The sequence below is a fragment of the Eufriesea mexicana genome, unplaced genomic scaffold (assembly GCF_001483705.2).
Source record: "Eufriesea mexicana isolate 0111107269 unplaced genomic scaffold, ASM148370v2 scaffold1369, whole genome shotgun sequence".
In the NCBI taxonomy this organism is placed as follows: domain Eukaryota; kingdom Metazoa; phylum Arthropoda; class Insecta; order Hymenoptera; family Apidae; genus Eufriesea; species Eufriesea mexicana.
The window spans coordinates 325734-342138 of record NW_016909479.1 but is presented as its reverse complement, the minus strand read 5'-3'; the positions used below and the strand labels follow the sequence as shown (position 1 = coordinate 342138).

At 34.1% G+C, this 16405-nt stretch overlaps 4 protein-coding genes and 1 long non-coding RNA gene across 10 annotated transcripts in view; 2 read left to right on the top strand and 3 right to left on the bottom strand.

Annotated features, from left to right (window-relative positions):
* Positions 1-4508, bottom strand: part of LOC108548016 (probable serine/threonine-protein kinase mkcC) — a 15450-nt gene extending 10942 nt beyond the window's left edge. The window contains exons 1-5 of the mRNA XM_017900775.1: positions 4304-4508; positions 2887-3153; positions 2568-2599; positions 2399-2484; positions 1712-1845 (exon numbers count right to left, since the gene is read on the bottom strand). Of these exons, the coding sequence (XP_017756264.1) occupies positions 1712-1845; positions 2399-2484; positions 2568-2599; positions 2887-3153; positions 4304-4431 (647 nt within the window). The 5' untranslated portion in view covers positions 4432-4508. The remainder of the gene's footprint in view (positions 1-1711; positions 1846-2398; positions 2485-2567; positions 2600-2886; positions 3154-4303) is intronic.
* Positions 53-1326, top strand: LOC108548018 (uncharacterized). The gene is made up of 4 exons (XR_001890243.1): positions 53-370; positions 462-586; positions 714-920; positions 1033-1326. It is a non-coding gene; the product is annotated as an uncharacterized LOC108548018 (long non-coding RNA).
* A 1805-nt stretch (positions 4509-6313) lies between the features above and the next one.
* On the bottom strand, positions 6314-8704 carry RanBP3 (ran-binding protein 3). Of its 4 annotated transcripts, none has more exons than XM_017900765.1 (4): positions 8653-8704; positions 8326-8418; positions 7240-8072; positions 6314-7155 (listed from the first exon to the last, which is right to left on the bottom strand). In XM_017900765.1, the coding sequence occupies exons 1-4, from the start codon at positions 8666-8668 to the stop codon at positions 6832-6834; spliced, it is 1266 nt and encodes a 421-aa protein (XP_017756254.1). In that variant the 5' UTR covers positions 8669-8704; the 3' UTR covers positions 6314-6831. The 4 variants fall into 4 exon arrangements, with proteins under 4 accessions (XP_017756254.1, XP_017756255.1, XP_017756256.1 ...); XM_017900766.1 differs by having other exon boundaries at positions 7240-8069; XM_017900767.1 differs by having other exon boundaries at positions 8353-8418.
* Positions 8705-9516: 812 nt separating this feature from the next.
* Acbp1 (Acyl-CoA binding protein 1) lies at positions 9517-10769 on the top strand. Its single transcript, XM_017900763.1, has 3 exons — positions 9517-9769; positions 9929-10043; positions 10408-10769. Exons 1-3 carry the CDS (start codon positions 9755-9757, stop codon positions 10545-10547), a joined length of 270 nt encoding a protein of 89 aa, XP_017756252.1. The 5' UTR covers positions 9517-9754; the 3' UTR covers positions 10548-10769.
* Positions 10770-12358: 1589 nt separating this feature from the next.
* LOC108548008 (dnaJ homolog subfamily B member 6) overlaps positions 12359-16405 on the bottom strand; it is an 11282-nt gene continuing 7235 nt past the window's right edge. For 2 of the 3 annotated variants that reach the window (XM_017900760.1, XM_017900761.1), the window contains exons 3-8: positions 15931-16040; positions 15015-15125; positions 13984-14157; positions 13500-13734; positions 13229-13318; positions 12359-12602 (exon numbers count right to left, since the gene is read on the bottom strand). In XM_017900760.1, the coding sequence (XP_017756249.1) occupies positions 12434-12602; positions 13229-13318; positions 13500-13734; positions 13984-14157; positions 15015-15125; positions 15931-16040 (889 nt within the window). In that variant the 3' untranslated portion in view covers positions 12359-12433. The remainder of the gene's footprint in view (positions 12603-13228; positions 13319-13499; positions 13735-13983; positions 14158-15014; positions 15126-15930; positions 16041-16405) is intronic. The other variant, XM_017900762.1, reaches the window with a different exon arrangement.

Here is a 16405-nt window from a genome sequence, read left to right as displayed (position 1 = left end):
CTCTTGAAGACGACTAAGCGAACGCCGGCGAACGCGTTCTCAGGTGTTCGACGAGCCGTTCTCACGGTTCAGGGAGCCAACACTGACTGACTCTAAGCCAGCGACCCAGTATAATAATAGCAGTCTAGTATATGAGTCTTCCTAGCGTCTAACTATATTAGCTGGACTCTAATAACCTGTGTAGCGTCTCAGGCATTGCTTTTCTGAAAATATTTGCTGGATTGTAGCGTTTATCTGACTCAGAACTGGGGTTGGCTTGTACCTGCCAATTGTAAAAGACGTGACCACTTATATTGTTGTAACACTTCAACAAGTTTCTTTTTGCATGTGTTACCAGTGGTGCATCGTAAAAATATTTCATAAAACTAAGGTATATAAGTACAAATACAAATGTTAATTGTTTCTATTTACAATTTATAGTCATGTTTTATCGTGTAAACGTTTGTTGACGGAATTTTCAGCAAAGCATATAGTGTGGACAAAAAGTTGAATCTTTTTCCTCAAATATTGATAATGCTCTCGCAATTTTGGCTCAGTTCAAATTTATGACTACATGTCGAGTAGCTCATATGCAATCACATTTTTGGTAAGCATTTGCGATTATTTGTCATTGAAGATACATCGGAATATCTTGTGGTCTTCTGGACAAGTAACGAATTAACTTTTCCTCGTGAAAGCAAGCAATGATCTATAAATTGATAAAAATGTTTCAGGAAGAAAGAAAAGATATGGAAGATGATTCTCAAGAAAGTTGGCCTTCCGCATCGTATAGAGACCAAGACATTCGTGATCTCGTTCCACTAATAGACTGTACTGTCTAATAAAACTGGTCGAATGATTGCTGAATAGATAAATATGAATAAAAGGACTTTACAAGACTATTTGAGCATCCTGGATGAGGTCACAATTATAGAAAAGAGGTTGGTAAAATTCTCCATCATAACAATATTGCAGTACATTCAAAAGTATCTCACAAATTTTCAAAGTTACTGTTCTTCATCTTTCTTCGTGTAACTTCTTTTATTGTCAAAGGTGAAACATGTTATGCGAGAAGAAACATTCAAGATATATAGAAGCAATAAAACGAGAAACAACAAGGATATTGAAAAATACCGAAGTATACTGAATGGAAACAACTCGGGATTAAGCATATAAATGCATAAAGGAGATTATTTAAAAAATTATAACAATAATACGAACAAAAATTGAAATAAGTTTTACAAATTTTGCTACGAACTTTTTGTCCACAATACATATAACTTGGTTATGGCCACTCATCACTGACACGCTTTTTAAGGCACAAAAACTTCGGGGAAACGTTATGAAAAATACCAGAGTACGTGTAATCATGCATCGTGAAGCTCACAACACATGCACATCGAATTGTCATGCGACGTGTCGTAGCCTCTGCGTCCGTGTAAAACGCGCGTTCATGTGTCAACGGGACAACCGTTTCGCGTAGTTTTGTGTTCGAGAACTGAGTCCCGCGCCAAATGCTTCTTTCGCTAATGCCTATTGTTGCTTGTTCAGAGAATCTTAGAAATAGCCAACGAATGGCTAACGAAATCTATTTCAAATCACATAAATAACTAATTTTAATCTGAAAATGTGCATGTGAAAAATGATAGTAAAATTGAAATACAAGGTGCATCAAAGTAAAATGTATAGAGTGATCTAATGCTTTATAAAAATTCTATGAATTGAAGTCTACTTACCATCACACCTGAGATCTTGTCGAAACAAGCAATTCAACATGGAACCGCAATGGTCGCAGAAAGTCGGCGACATGAATGTATGAGGCCGAAACCTGTGAGGCACATCTACCTTGAAACGCTCCCTTAAATACTGCCATTGAACAAGTATTAACAAAATTAGAACAATTTTGCGTGGGACTGGGTATTGCATTACTTTCAACAAATAGCATGATCACTCTTTATAAAAATAAATAGTAAATATTATAAATAAAAATTTTCGGTTTTCAGTGAAAAGAAATAATTAACAGATATGTTTGTAGCAGTATGAATTATTTCAATTTCATGCTCTAAAACACTGGAGAAGATAGATGGACAGATATTTATAATCGAATTCTGGGAATGTCCAAATAGTTGTAACATATGAGGTGGCATTAGAAACAGTCTTGTTTTCGGTGGTAAAATCTCTGGATGAATCTATGCATCGTTGGGAAAATAAACAAACATAGTTTACTCAAAGTCTGTTTAAGCTCGTACCAGGAAGCATGAACAACTTTTTTAAAAGAAAAAGAAAGAAGCAAAAGTGAAAAAGAAATAGATACCAATCATTTTCATAAATCTTAAGGGTAATTAGTCATTTGTTCGGTAAAGTTTTCTTTGAAAATTTAAAACGAAGATTGGAAAATCGATAAAGCAGATGCACGTACTATTGTGTTCTCGGATTCTCTGCCACTCTCTGGGCACTTGGTTAACAATTTATCATGGCACTTCTTGTGCACCGCCGTTTGGCAGGCTGAAACGCAGAATGGAATATTAATAGAGGTACAACGTGGTCGGTACAGGCACAAAAACTGCGATCTGCGATTTAATATTTACCTTGGCACTGGTACCCTTGCTTCCCAAAGCCCCTACGACAGAAAGCACACTTCAGATTAATTGGAAAACGCGCTGCACTTGGGGAAACCGTCGCGTCCGCCGATACTTGAGTAATGTACCAAACAGCACGACGGAAACTATTTTTAGGTATTCGTCCGTATATCATCAAAGCGGTCATTTTTTATGATAAATCGAGACACTTTGATTATTACTACGCTTTCAGAGTACAAGCGTTCTTGATAAAATATGCATTTACGTTTGTTTTATTTTTTAGTTCAATTTACTCCCATTTTAATTATTTTTCTTTTAGGAACTTTACCATAGAAAATCCTTGCACAAGGTGCAGAACGTTGGTTGTCTGAAGAATTTTGCAACTAATTTATGACCACGAATCACGTGCACCTTGTTATGTTTTACTGCACCTCTTCGTCTTGTAATTGCTTTACCACAGACGTTTTTCTCATGTGGAGACGATGTAGATGCAACTGCAATATTTCTTCGGGGAACCCTGGTTTTGTACACATATGTTTTCTCTGTGGATGTTGTCGGTGGGAGGTCCGTTGGATCTAGTATTGGAATTCTGGTTCTGAAATTATATCATACCAACGTTTTATCTCTTTTAAGTAATTCATTTATCTCTTTTTTCCCGCAAAGTAAATCGCACAGTTTTCTCCCCCCAATGGTTGTAATTATATTCCTTTATGAACAAAATTCGCGCTTTTCTATTGTAAAAGTTTTTTATACAAGAGTTTTGTAGAATCTTTTAATTTCAAATTTTTTACTCTACAATTTCTATATTATTTCGTTGAATTTTGTATTTTCTATCCGACATTTCCGAAAATTAGGCGAGAATTTATAAAATTCTTGGTATTGAAGAATCACATACATTATTATTCTATTGTTATTTGACTTCAAAACCTAATTTCTTTCATTTGAAATACACCTGTATGATTTTGTAATAATCATCGTTATAATTAAAATTTTGTTTTTTATATTAAACATTTTTATAAAATGTGAAGAATTTTAAGTCAATAGTCAGAAATTCAACAAATTAGAACGAAGTTATTACTGAAAAAATTTGTTGCGACCACGGGGATTCGATCTTAGGGTATGTCTTGGTAACAGAATTCCATGCTACGTACTATCCCAAATTTAATACGAGTTTGGAATTCTTGTTAATGATAATTTCGGTATTTTGTATTATAGTTTTCATGTTTCTATTATTCAAAAGTACTTTATAGATGTTAATTGTAGTTGAAATTGATAACTAATAATAATTAAAAATAATTAAACATTAATATGCGAGTAATTCAAGCATCTGAAATTCTTATTTATTGAAACTAGGTATTTTACAAGCCATGAATTAAAAAACTAAGAGATATTCTACATTAACCCTTTGCGCTTGCCGAATTCTTTGTTACAGAAAAATAGTAATTCGATGACTTTCTGCCATCAAGTCGATGATATTTTTAAAACGGTAAATAAGGAATCGTACACAAATTATTTTACTTCGACATTCTACGCATCGTTGGGTAATTTTAAATTTGGTATATTAATTAACATCGATCTTTAGAATTTGATTAAATAGCAACTCAAGGTCGCCTCTCCAGGTTAATATTCTTCTTGCTAAATGGCAATAATTATTCGTACTTTCCTCGTAGAATTTGAGTAACCGCGGAAAGTTTATTTTAACAGTCATAAAACATCTAACAAGCTTTACCTACCGAAGGGCTCACCTGTAAGTGTATCCCTCCGCGCTCACGCGAATCTGCGGGCTCCGACGATCGGCAGAAGGCTTCCGACCGGAACCGGAACCACCACCGGCATTGCGTCTCTTCGCGTGGGCACCAGCGGTAAACATCATTTTCCACTTATTCAATTTCTTTTCCTTTTCTATTCACGTGTCAACACTGATCTTGTCATTAGTGACAGCTCGTTGAAACTGTTCTAGATCGCAGACAACACTGTTGATCGTTTCGAGGGAGGTCCGCTAATCGGTATTCGAATCTTCGTATAACCGACGATGCTATCTTTTTAATTTTCCGCCCCGTGACGCTCGAATTCCGGAGTACTTCGCTGCGTAATGCCAGAAGAATTCTTGCCCATCAGCCAGAAGCATCTTCGTTTCTGTGCGCTGCGAACGACGCATTGATCACTTCCGGTCGATCAAAATTTATTGACTCTACTTTTAAGAAGAAATATTAAGTAGAATGCGTCACATCGTTCAAAATTAATAGTAACAGATCAGTCCGGCTGGGAAAATTAGTCACCAGAAGAATTGTGATCTCGACGAATGAAGCCAGCATGTAAAAAGTACTAATAACGTCCAAGGACGAATAATTTCAAAATTGTCACGGGAATGCTTGAAAGAAACAAGATAGGAGCCACTGATTCTCTTCAATCTTTTGCTAAGATTCTAGTGAAGGCCACACATTTTTGATAAAACGTTACATCGTCAACACAGGTAAAGGATATATCTTCTTTATGATTTTCTTTTCATTCATCTTGACTGAACATTCAGATCTGATACATCGTGCTAATGGAACGTATCAGGATCAAAAGTAGTTCTAACGATATTTAAACGTCAGCTACGCGGTTCGATTGACTGCACAGATGTTTGGATATTGCACTTGAATAAATTTCTTCGGATTTCTACAATCGATGACCACTGGGAGGTTAGAAGATTCAGTCACACGATTAGATTGGAAGCCATGGATCATCGCGTGGATGTTGACGAACACAGAAACCGGATTTTAACGCCTAAAACGTTGTGTAGCTTTGCGCGAAACTCTCAAATCTATAAATATCAGCCTGTTGAATGCCGCCCGCCATCAGATCGTGTAGCGCCGCGTGCGGAAAATATTAGAACGCGTAATCCGGCGTATTTTCCAGTCTGGAAAAACAGTTCTAACGTACTGAGGAAGACTATGATGTTGATTGTGGAATAAGATGGAGTAAACTTAAAAATGAAAGAAAAAATGCTGATTCCAAACAAATTTCACTTCAATAGTATAATGTGTGCCTGGTTTCTTTAATAAATTTGAAGAGAATAAAATGTACACTAAGGAATGACTATTTTTATGCAAACGTTTGTATTTCTTTTCATATAATTAACGATGTGTACAGTGAGTTCACTTCTGTATATATCGCATACAGAGAAACGGCAGTTACTTGTGATTTGTATCGTGGATAGCATATTTTTATTTTCAAATAATATCTATTCTTCTTTCGTTATTGCGCGTTGCATCAAAATTTTGTGACTGACCTTTATTCTTCTCGTGGAATAAACGGAGACTTATCGTGCCGATAAACATCGTTAAGCAAAAAATAAAAAAAAAAAAAGAAGCCGTCTCAGACACAGCCTTTTCACCGTGATAAACACACGAAAATATGACGAGGAAACGGACCAGTTCTCCTGGGTGCTATGTACAACTAAAGTAAAGTACAAATAGTTACAGATTCGGTCGTGGAACAACGTTCATATTTTGTGCTCGTAATAGAGTCGTAAGCTGTTCCAAACAGGCTCATAATATTTCCTCGTCAGTAAACATGTGTAAAGCTGTTATTTTCGCTCACGACAGAACTACGTGTTAAATAATACATATACATATATATATTTACTTATTTCTTATATATATTTATATATTATATATATATATAATATGTAAATCTATATATATATATATTTATTTATTTATTTATATATATAGCGAATAAGAATAAGAGAATTCTAAATTGATGCGCATATCGCTACAATAAAAATTGAAGTGAATTTTACAAAGAATACTTCACTGATCACTAAAAACTAAAAACGCCGTTCTTCTTTCAAGTTTACAACAGTTTCACAATTGATCTGTGTGTACATCTTCGTATTATGCTATTATCAAAAATTCCTAACTAGTGCTTTCCTCGGTTCCTTTTAAAAAACGCTGCTTGAAATCCGTGTAAAAGAAGAATTATCAATTGGGAATGATTAGAAAATATATACCAGAAAAAATTCGATTTTGTTTTTTCGCCTTTTTTGTCTTGTCTGCCTGCAAACATTAATGCACCACGGGATGTACCATCAAGACTTAAGAACTTCCACAGGGAAAGAAGCGCGAATCATAGCCATAGTTCTATTGTGTAGGAATTACTCTAGAAACAAATAGGGCCTGATAACTTCGACGTAGTTTCCCAGATTTTTTCACGTATTAGCAACTTCAGCGTCACATGAATTTAGATAATAATTAGCGAACTGCTCGCAAGAACAACTGAATGATTGTCAGTGGTCAGATTGCCTAGAAAATGCTAGTTTCTTCGGTTGACGTTCCTGTGCACGTTTTAGTCGTTGTTGCAATAAGTTATGAAGTTGTTCCACATGCTTGGGCGCAGCTTGAATAATAAAAATTCTAATACTGCCTTGAACTTCCATCGCTGTTAATCTTAACGATTTGGGTGCTGCACGTTCTGCAGTCATTCCTGGCCATATTTTTGTATTCATAATTAATCTCTGTGTTCCTGCAGTACGCCCTACTAAACGAGATTCTTCATCACGATCATTGAGCCTCAATGTACCTCTACCTCTTTCTTGCCAGCCACCACTAGCCTGAATAAAATCACACACTTATCATTAAGTAAATAATTATTCTAAAAATTCAAATTAATAGTTCTTGTGCTTATATGTACAAACCTTATCAAATGCGAAAAATTTACAGTTAATCTGGAGAACATTTGTTTCTCCTTCTTCACCAGTTAATGGTGTCACTTGACTGTACTTCCTCTTATTAGCACGATTTGCTTCTTCCAATTCTTGAGCTGCTTCAGTCAATGTTAGTCCTGGTTTAGAGGTAGTACGACATGCTGCTGATGCATTGGAAAAGAGAAGCTCCGTAGAACCATTTTCATTTGTGCTTTCTTCTTTCTTCTCCTCCTTCTTTTCACCTTCTGCCTTCTCTGAACTTTCTGCATCATTCGCAATCATAACACGTTCCTGCAAGTTCTGACCAAATACAAAATTTGGTTCTGAAGCACAAGGTGTTACTGTAATATTTACATTATCCTTTGTACTCTCGCCTAACATCAGGAAGGTAGGCTTTACTTCCTCATTTGGTTTCTCTTCACTTTTAGATTCTTTTATTTCACTCTTAGTTTCTTCTACTTCACTATTATCATTCTCTTTTTCACTCTTGTCTTCCTTTTCTTCAATCTTGTCTTTTTTTGTTTCTGTTTTATTATTTTCCTTTATTAATTCATTCTTTTCTTCTAAAAAATTATCTGTAACTTTTGTACATGGATTTTGAAATTTAGCTGGTTGTAGGTACATTTTGGTAGTAGGTGGATTATTTGTTACTGCATTCAATTGAGAATGCCGTAATGTGAAGGATGATCTGTTCTTAACTAAAGACTTGGAAGTATTACTACTTCCAAATGATGTTCCAAATTTAGGAGCAGCTAATACAGGTTTGGTCGAACTTGAGGGTGATTCCTGGGTGTTGTTTTCTGCTGGTGGACTCTCCATTTCTTCTGAAACAGTTTCAATTTCATGAAATTAAATTTCACTGTCATTCATAAATTAACATATGCAAATGATGCTTCATTTCTACACATCATAACCTATATTTTCTACAATACAAATTAATAAAGTTAATCAGAACTTATATTACATTTTAGCAAGACACGCAACAAATTTATAACATTTTGATTGTAGTAAATGTCACAGAAAAAAATCGATGAAAAAATTGCGCATTTGAAAAAGAAAATAACACAGTATATTTACCACTGGTGGAATTTTCAGGTGACTCACCTGGTGACTCTTGCGGTGGATCTACCTTCAAAATATACGATGGTCTATTCGTCTCTTCTTTGTTCTCTGCATAAAATAAGAAACAAACAGTTTAAATGATTGTCAAACAAAATTATTTCGTCAATCTGTTGAAAGCTTTGCAAGAGTAAATATTGCCGGAAATCAGAACATATAAAATTTAAAAGAAAATGTGGTAATAGAAAAATGATAATTTTCCATAAATTTCAGTTATTATAATTTATATAATCGTGCAAAATTGATTAATAATTTATTGTATAAGAAAAGAATCACAAAACGCACCCTTGCAGTCCGCCATTTTTTACGTGGAAGTGATCAAGTGTCGCCATCTAGCCATATCAATAGGAAATAAAAAATATTCTCAACTACATGCAATTCATATAATATTTAATGTAATTATTTTTTAGATTTTTTCAATGTGAAAATTCTGCGATATTTAATTAATATAAATTTGTATTCTATTTGCTTTAATACTACCTAAAAAGATAAAATTGTTAAAAATTAATAGACGACTATTTACATGTGCATATATATACATACAGATATATATATGACACAGCGTAACACACACGTGCAGCGTGCACACGCACACACATACATCACGCGCATTTATATGTATATATACTGCCTAAAATGTCATAAAGGCTTACATATAAGTTGCATTATTTTAATAAGTTGTTTTATCCTACTTTGTTGCATGTTCATTTAATATTTATATTATTCCTTTATCCTTTGTAAAGTATTCTTATAAATTATCGAAAATATGGACCTCATTAATCTTTTAATTTTATATAAAGGCAGCTTTACTTTACAAAACATTCAATTATGTTTTAAATTAACCTTTTTTAGTAATATTGTTAATCTAATTTTTAGTTTTAGTTATTAACCTCGCTATTATCCCGCTATATATCATTAACCGTAATCAATCTAGGGTTTATTATCATAGGCACAAAATAAAAAATATATCACACATCAAATTTTAATGCCAAAATAAATCAAAATACATTTCATGTACATTCGAATTATAATTTATATTATGAAATAAAATATGAATTATTTATGTTTTCTTCTATGAATATGATTTGTTAATGTAATAATTTGTTGATTAGACGTTTCTCACTCTTCTACTAATGTTATTAATGTGTACTGCAATAGTGTTGATATAATTCTTTAATAATCAAGGTCTTCGTAACTTGGAAGTTACTGATAGTAGATAGTATATCAGTGATCGTACCATGTGAAGTACAGGAGGGGGAAAAATTTAATCACTTGTATCCCAGTCGACGTTCTGTGTATAGATCGAATCAGTGTCACAGTACGGACGTGGAATTTGTGCTCTTAAAGTTTCAAGGCCGTTTACACCCATTTTCATCATCAAAGCACAATGTCTCTGGATGAAGTAATTACATTTATATTTTTCATATTTAAAGTTACTTAATTCATGCTATTCTTTATGATAATTCTTGAATGATTTCTTCAACTCTTGAATCTTTGCTCTGTTGTATTTAAAAAAAAAAAAAAAGAGAATGATCCTTCTATCATTATATATTTTTCTCAGAGATTTAACAAGGCTGCAGAGGAGGTAAAGGAATTGAGTGCTCCAGCTTCAGATGCTGACTTACTTGAATTATACTCACTATACAAACAAGCAATTGTTGGAGATTGCAACACACGTATGTAAAACATAATAATTCTTTAAAAGTATTTCATCTACCTTGACTTATTAAAGTAAAAAAATTATTGAATCCGTTCATATAAATACATTAAAAAGAATCTTGCAGAAAGCTAGACCTTTGAACTTGTAATGCAAATAAATTATTTGGTAAAATAAGTCTGATGACATTCATTATAATATTGAAGTTTACTCCTCAACTTGACTTTTGTTTTATGACCTTTTTTTTGCAATGCTAATACAGCATGACTAATAATAACATAGGATAATAAACATGCTAAACATAATTAAAAAATTATTGACTTTTAATAACTCTGTAACATTGACATTACTATATCTCCTAAAGAACATTGTAATTTTTATAGCCAGACCAGGCATGATGGATTTTAAAGGCAAAGCCAAATGGGATGCTTGGGATCACATAAAGGGCATGAGTCAAGATACTGCGAAAGAGCAATACATTCAGAAGGTGGAAGAACTGATATCCATCATAGGGAAGAAGTAATTCACGTTGCTGAAAATTTGTATACACCTTTTGTCCAGTTTTATCTTTTCTACTCTTATAAATGTGCAATGTATTTTTCATCTTTGGTATCAGGGTGCAGTGGTTGCAAAAATGTTTGAGTATTTCTAAATAACTTTTTTGATATTCAAAATAATTAAAATGTTTGTATTAGGTATAGAGAAGCCTTTGTTGTGGGAAATAATATTGTTAAAAAGGTATTGATATATCAAATTGATGAATCAATCTTCTAGTGGTACCTGCATTTATTTTGCTATCACTGATTAGCTATTTACAACGTCGATGCCGTTGACTTGTGAGAAGTCAACACATGCACTATATTCACTTAGCAACACGCAACTGTTAACGTACTTTCGGATACATATACACGGTTTTTAATACCACATCGAAGCGTATACTGGTGAAAATATTAAAAAAGACATTTTTTCATTTGAGAGAACTTTTACATTGTTCGCTTAGCTTCTTTATATAAATCACAATGTATACGTGAACTTCATTGTACGAATATTATAAATCCAGTAAAGCTGAGAAAAGAAGAAGAAATAAAGTGATAGTTACTTTGTTACAATATGACGTTTTAAAGTAATATCCCACCTCGAGATAATTGTTACAAATATAAAGAGAAAATCGTCAGAGACGAGATATAGCGTTGGATATTGATAGAGAGTAATGAAATATACACCAGCGTACATTAATGATGTATTTTTTTCTTCTCCACGTTATGTTTTAACATTTTTTTCTTATCATTATATACGCATACGCAAGAAACTAAGAGAAACAAATAGGATTACGACATTTAAGTTGCTTATAAGGGAAACATTTACGCAACAGAAAAACTTAGCCCTGTATTTGATTTAATCTTTTTCCCTCGAATTTATTATATAAATAAAAGAAAAAAAAAATTAAAAAAGAAAAGAAGAAAGGAACACATTTCTTCCATCGTGAATGCTTCATCGCAGAACAAAATTAAGAAATGGAAAAGTCTATGATATTCAAACTTGTCGTAATACAATTTTATCCTTTATGAGAACTTGTTATAGTTGTAAGTTGATCATTATGTCCTAAATGAACGTACGCCTGATGAAACTCATGCACGTATATGTGTGTACATATGTTTATACGCACAAAAATAAAATGTGTACGTGTATGCTTAACGTTTTAAATTCGTTAAAACTCAGTCAAAGTGTGAGTGTATATGTTGAGAAGTTTTCGGAGGCTTACTTACAAATAAAAATCTAGCAATTATAACTTACGACATAATGAATTAATCCTCTAAGGAATCTAGCATAAGCAAAACTTACCGTATTAAACGTAACACGCCAGATTTTGAACGGAAATGACGCGATATCTATAAAACGCAACAGAATGTTCTGTAATAACAATCTTTCTCTATTCTTCGCAGATAGTAGGGCCTTTTTCCTCCTCCACTCCGCCACTCTTTCTCACTCTCTTTCTCTCTCTTTCTCTCTCTCACTCTCTCACTCTTCCAACCGCGAATAAGAATCAATTAAACACGCCACTTTCGATGCAAAATCTTACAATGAATTTTGTAGCGAATCATTTATTGAGTAAACCAAACATATGTGGTCAGTCGAAGCTAAGCTTCGACTTCGACGAAGAAGTTTTTCTTTTTTAAAGTCCCGATTATTTAAACAATAGCAAAAGCGACGTTGCGAAAAAAGACAATTTACATTAGTACCGTAAATTATACACGTACGTACGTATGTAATGTATGTATATGTATGTATGCGTTTGATTCGGAAAAAAAAAAAAAAAAAAAAAAAAATAAAAAAAACGAGGAGACCAAAATGAAAAAAATACGGACAAAAAAAAGAAACGAATGAGAGAAGGCTGCAAGAGTGTTGCCTCTATTTTCTCTTACTCTTATCGTGCTTCTTAGTGAGAAGTGGATGATGGTGCGTCTTTATTCTGCTAGCCTTCTGATGGTCACCATGGACTGTTCTCGAGTTCTGGCTAGTCATCGAGATATCGCTGGCATTGTCGGACAGCTGGCGACTCGTCGATGACTCGTCAAACCTGGTAAAACAGAGAAGGTGACGGGAACAAAAGCTCAAATAGCATTTTGTCGTGATGTGTTTTGCTTAAAATGTTAGTTTTTTTGAATTAAGCAAGTTTTTCTCTTTTTTTCTTCTTTTTTTTTTTTTTTGTTTCTATCTATTTTAAACGGGCTCGATCGCTCGAGCAATCACTGTCATCGAATTTTGTCGAGTAATCGCTATTTCTTAAAATGTCGTTACTGTTTCCTTTTTGAAATGATAAATATATTTTGCGGTTCTCGTAGTACAATATGTGGAGAAGTGCGTTGACCAGCGGCACTACTACATCATTTAAGCAGCATTTTGATAAAATATTTCAATGAAAAACGAAGAAATTAGTTAGCAGATGGAAAAACGATCTAAATAAAATACAAGAATATTTTATATTGTTATATAACCGCAGTGATGATTCATTGAAAAAATTGATTATGATTTTTTTCTCTTTGTTTTTTATGTTCATTTCATTCAGGTAGATAGGTAGCAGGAACACAACATCTCGTAGAACGCAGAAATATTACTCGCAAACGTGACACGACGACAGGAATTTCTCAATTGCCGAGCTGAGATCGAGCAAGCGTTCTTGATAAAGAACTGATTTAACTGTACGTTATTGATTGTGGCACGCCGTTCACCGTCTTTGACTTCAGCTCATCGTTCTCGTACGACATTATTATTTCCTTTCCATTCTCGTAAATCCTGAAACAACCATAAACAAAATATTATCATCTCTGCGTATCTTTCAAATCATACAAATTTATTTCAAGTGAAATAATTTTTGTCATATTGTTACACAAATGATGTATAACAAAATCACTTAATATATAGAATTTAATTTCTATAATGAATTATTATTCTTTTGTACAATGTTTAATCTTACTTTTGAGTAGTAATCTTTTTTCCGTTGATGAATCGGGTTGAAGTACTTGTCCGTTTTACAGCACCACCACCGCTGCTTCCACCGAAACTCGCGAACGCATTGATCGAAGTGAAGTTTCCTGATGTACCTTCATAGAAATTGTTCAGTGGTGAGAAACCAAAATGAGTAACTCCTAATGGGCCAAAGAAGGACGTGCTTATGCTGTTACTGCTTGGATGACTATGCCTGGTGGATCCTACGTGTGCATCAACGCCAGCAAAGTTTTTGGGATAATTAGAACATCGTTAATCACATGACTTTCATTATAGGAACATCCTTGAACATGTATTATTTGGTTAATTTCTTGAATGCATGTTTACCATTCAGTGGACAAGGTAGATGCACTTATTTGTGTGCTCAAATATTACATTCCATGTGTCTTAGGGTGTACATCAATTGGTATTAAACAGATTCTTTGATCTTTGAATAGAATGGATTTACTTACCACCGAGTATGTCCTCAACAGTACTAGCAAAGAATTCTCTAAATACTTCCGCAGGATCTCTGAATAGGAAGGTAGTTGAAAAGTGTGCGTCAAAGTCATCCTTGTATCGCCTCTTACCACCAGGCATTTGTAATCCTTCCTTTCCATATTGGTCGTAAACTCTTCTTTTCTTTTCTGAAATGTAGATAAAACAGAAGATGGTTATTAATAATCATAAGGCAGAACATGAATACAGATTGCTTGGTTTTATTTGCTTCAAATTCCAAGAAGCAAGTGCTGCAAGGCTTGCTAGGTTAGTAGAATATGCTGAGTGATTTCTAATATCTGAGGTCGTCCACTGCAAGAGCAAAATCAATGGAGAGAGAACGATCTCGGGAATCGTGGATAAGAGAACAAAACATGGATAACCTTCGAAGAATTTAATATAATTTCAAATAATTAATTCTAATATTAAAAACTGTTTCTTAAGTAGTCTCAATGCAAATTGAAGTGACGTAGTCCTTCGAAGATCTGCCTTCTTAAAGGAGAATTATTGGTAGTAAGTTGGTCGTTTTCATGTTTTCAGTCAGTCGAGCAATGGCAAAATGGTTAGAGATGCGGTAAGATTACAGGCAATATTATCTGTATTTACGGCGACTCATATAAAGAGAAAAAAGTATCTTTTGAGCTTTCCACAAGGATTTGCAGAGAAAATGATCAGAGGACTCCATCAGAGGCTTCTGAGTTTTACGAGTTCGAGCACGGCAACTTTCAAGGCAAATGAGGGATTAGAGGTATTTGATATTTGATGACTCATTTGATCAGTAAAATGTTTGCTACGACTCAACACAAGAATACTTCTATTCATGTATTTCTCTTTAAAACAGAAAGAAAAAGAGACAGAGAGAGAGAGAGAGAGAGAGAAAGAGAGAGAAGAGAAAACAAAACCAAATTGAAAGTAAATAATGAAAACAAATAAATAAACAAATAAATAAAAAACAAGAAGGAAAATGTTTGGCCACTCTCAAAGTCTTTTTTCTCTTAAGTGGTACCGAAATATCGCTGGAAAGGAGAGTCAAAGTAACTCCGGTAGGTGAATCCACGGCCGGGCCTTGAGGATGCCTTCTGATACAATCGTTGGTCGTAGGTTCGTCTCTTCGCATCTGGACATCGAGCACGGTCACGACAGATCGTCCGGAAACAAACATTTCTGATTGAAATTTTCTTTTACTTCCTCCCACATTTATCGACATGACACGATTCGTCAATTATCGCAGCGATGCTTCGGTTAATGAGTTGCTTTCTATTCAAGTTTAATTCAATTCTCAAGTTTTGAATGCTTTTGACGGTTCCTTTTTCTTAAACGTAGCAGAAAACTTTTACACTGATATAAAAAGATGGAAACGTGATGGGAACTGCTGTAGAAACTCGAGAATCTTTTGGAGTAGCGAGCACTCGTTTGAACCCTATTTCTTCTGCAGAATGATATTCTAAATTGCAGTACTAGCAGAATTTCATTTCTTAACAGGCTTCAATTACTGTTAGGCAATGATTAATTCTCGTAACTCCTCTCATTTGTTAGTATCAAATACTGATTGCGAAATAGCCATTCATAAGAGAGAATCGATTTGTTCTAGATTGAACTACTGGCTCTCAGAATAAGTTGTACTACTTGGAGACCGCTCGAAACAGAAGGCTCATGCGAAATTCGGCTTTGCTGACAAGCAGGAGCTGCCCCGTCGTTCATCTCCCATTGGCATCGCAACGCCCTGTTTTCGTTACTGAAGCTAGCTAGCGTCGATTAATCGAAGCCACAGAGAGACAGTTGTAATTGGAACTATTATCATTTAGAACAAGACTTAGAAAATACATCAGGTTGGAATTTTCATAAAAGGACGACAATGTAATTGGTAATTTTGTGAAAAATTCTGCTTCATAGTGGAACAGTAGGATGAAGCTGAAACTTACCATCGATTAACACTTCGTATGCCTCGGATATTTCTTTGAATTTCTTGTTTGCTTCTTCCAGGTTTTCAGGATTCTTGTCCGGGTGCCATTTCAGTGCCAATTTTCTATATCTGCAAAGTAATGCTTTGTTTAATCGAAGGTTCAACGAAATTCTTTATAGTAGAACTTAAGAAGTTTCTTGACTCTATAACTAAAAACACGTTGGATCTTGGACCAGTGCCAACTGTCTCAACAGAGTTGAAATAAAAAGTCATTCATTCAATCTTTTCCCAACAACAGTTGATAAACAAGTAATCAGACTTATTTTCAGTACAAGAATCATTTGTCATACTTTCATAACAAAACTTTACTAATAAACTCGTGATTCTGGTCCTGAAGATCACAACAATTACTAATTCCAATATCCATTCAATTTTATAGTAAAGTAGTAAATGCAAGTTGAACATGCGTAAGGCATTCTTTTACAGCTCTTTCC

What these genes read in the sequence shown, in the direction of transcription:
- RanBP3 (XM_017900765.1), bottom strand. An exon ending in ACCTGAAAATTCCACCAGTG is followed by an intron (nt 8,073 to 8,325) that starts GTAAATATACTG and finishes AAACTGTTTCAG; the next exon opens with AAGAAATGGAGAGTCCACCA. An exon ending in AATTTTTCGCATTTGATAAG is followed by an intron (nt 7,156 to 7,239) that starts GTTTGTACATAT and finishes GATTTTATTCAG; the next exon opens with GCTAGTGGTGGCTGGCAAGA.
- Acbp1 (XM_017900763.1), top strand. An exon ending in TGTTGGAGATTGCAACACAC is followed by an intron (nt 10,044 to 10,407) that starts GTATGTAAAACA and finishes TAATTTTTATAG; the next exon opens with CCAGACCAGGCATGATGGAT.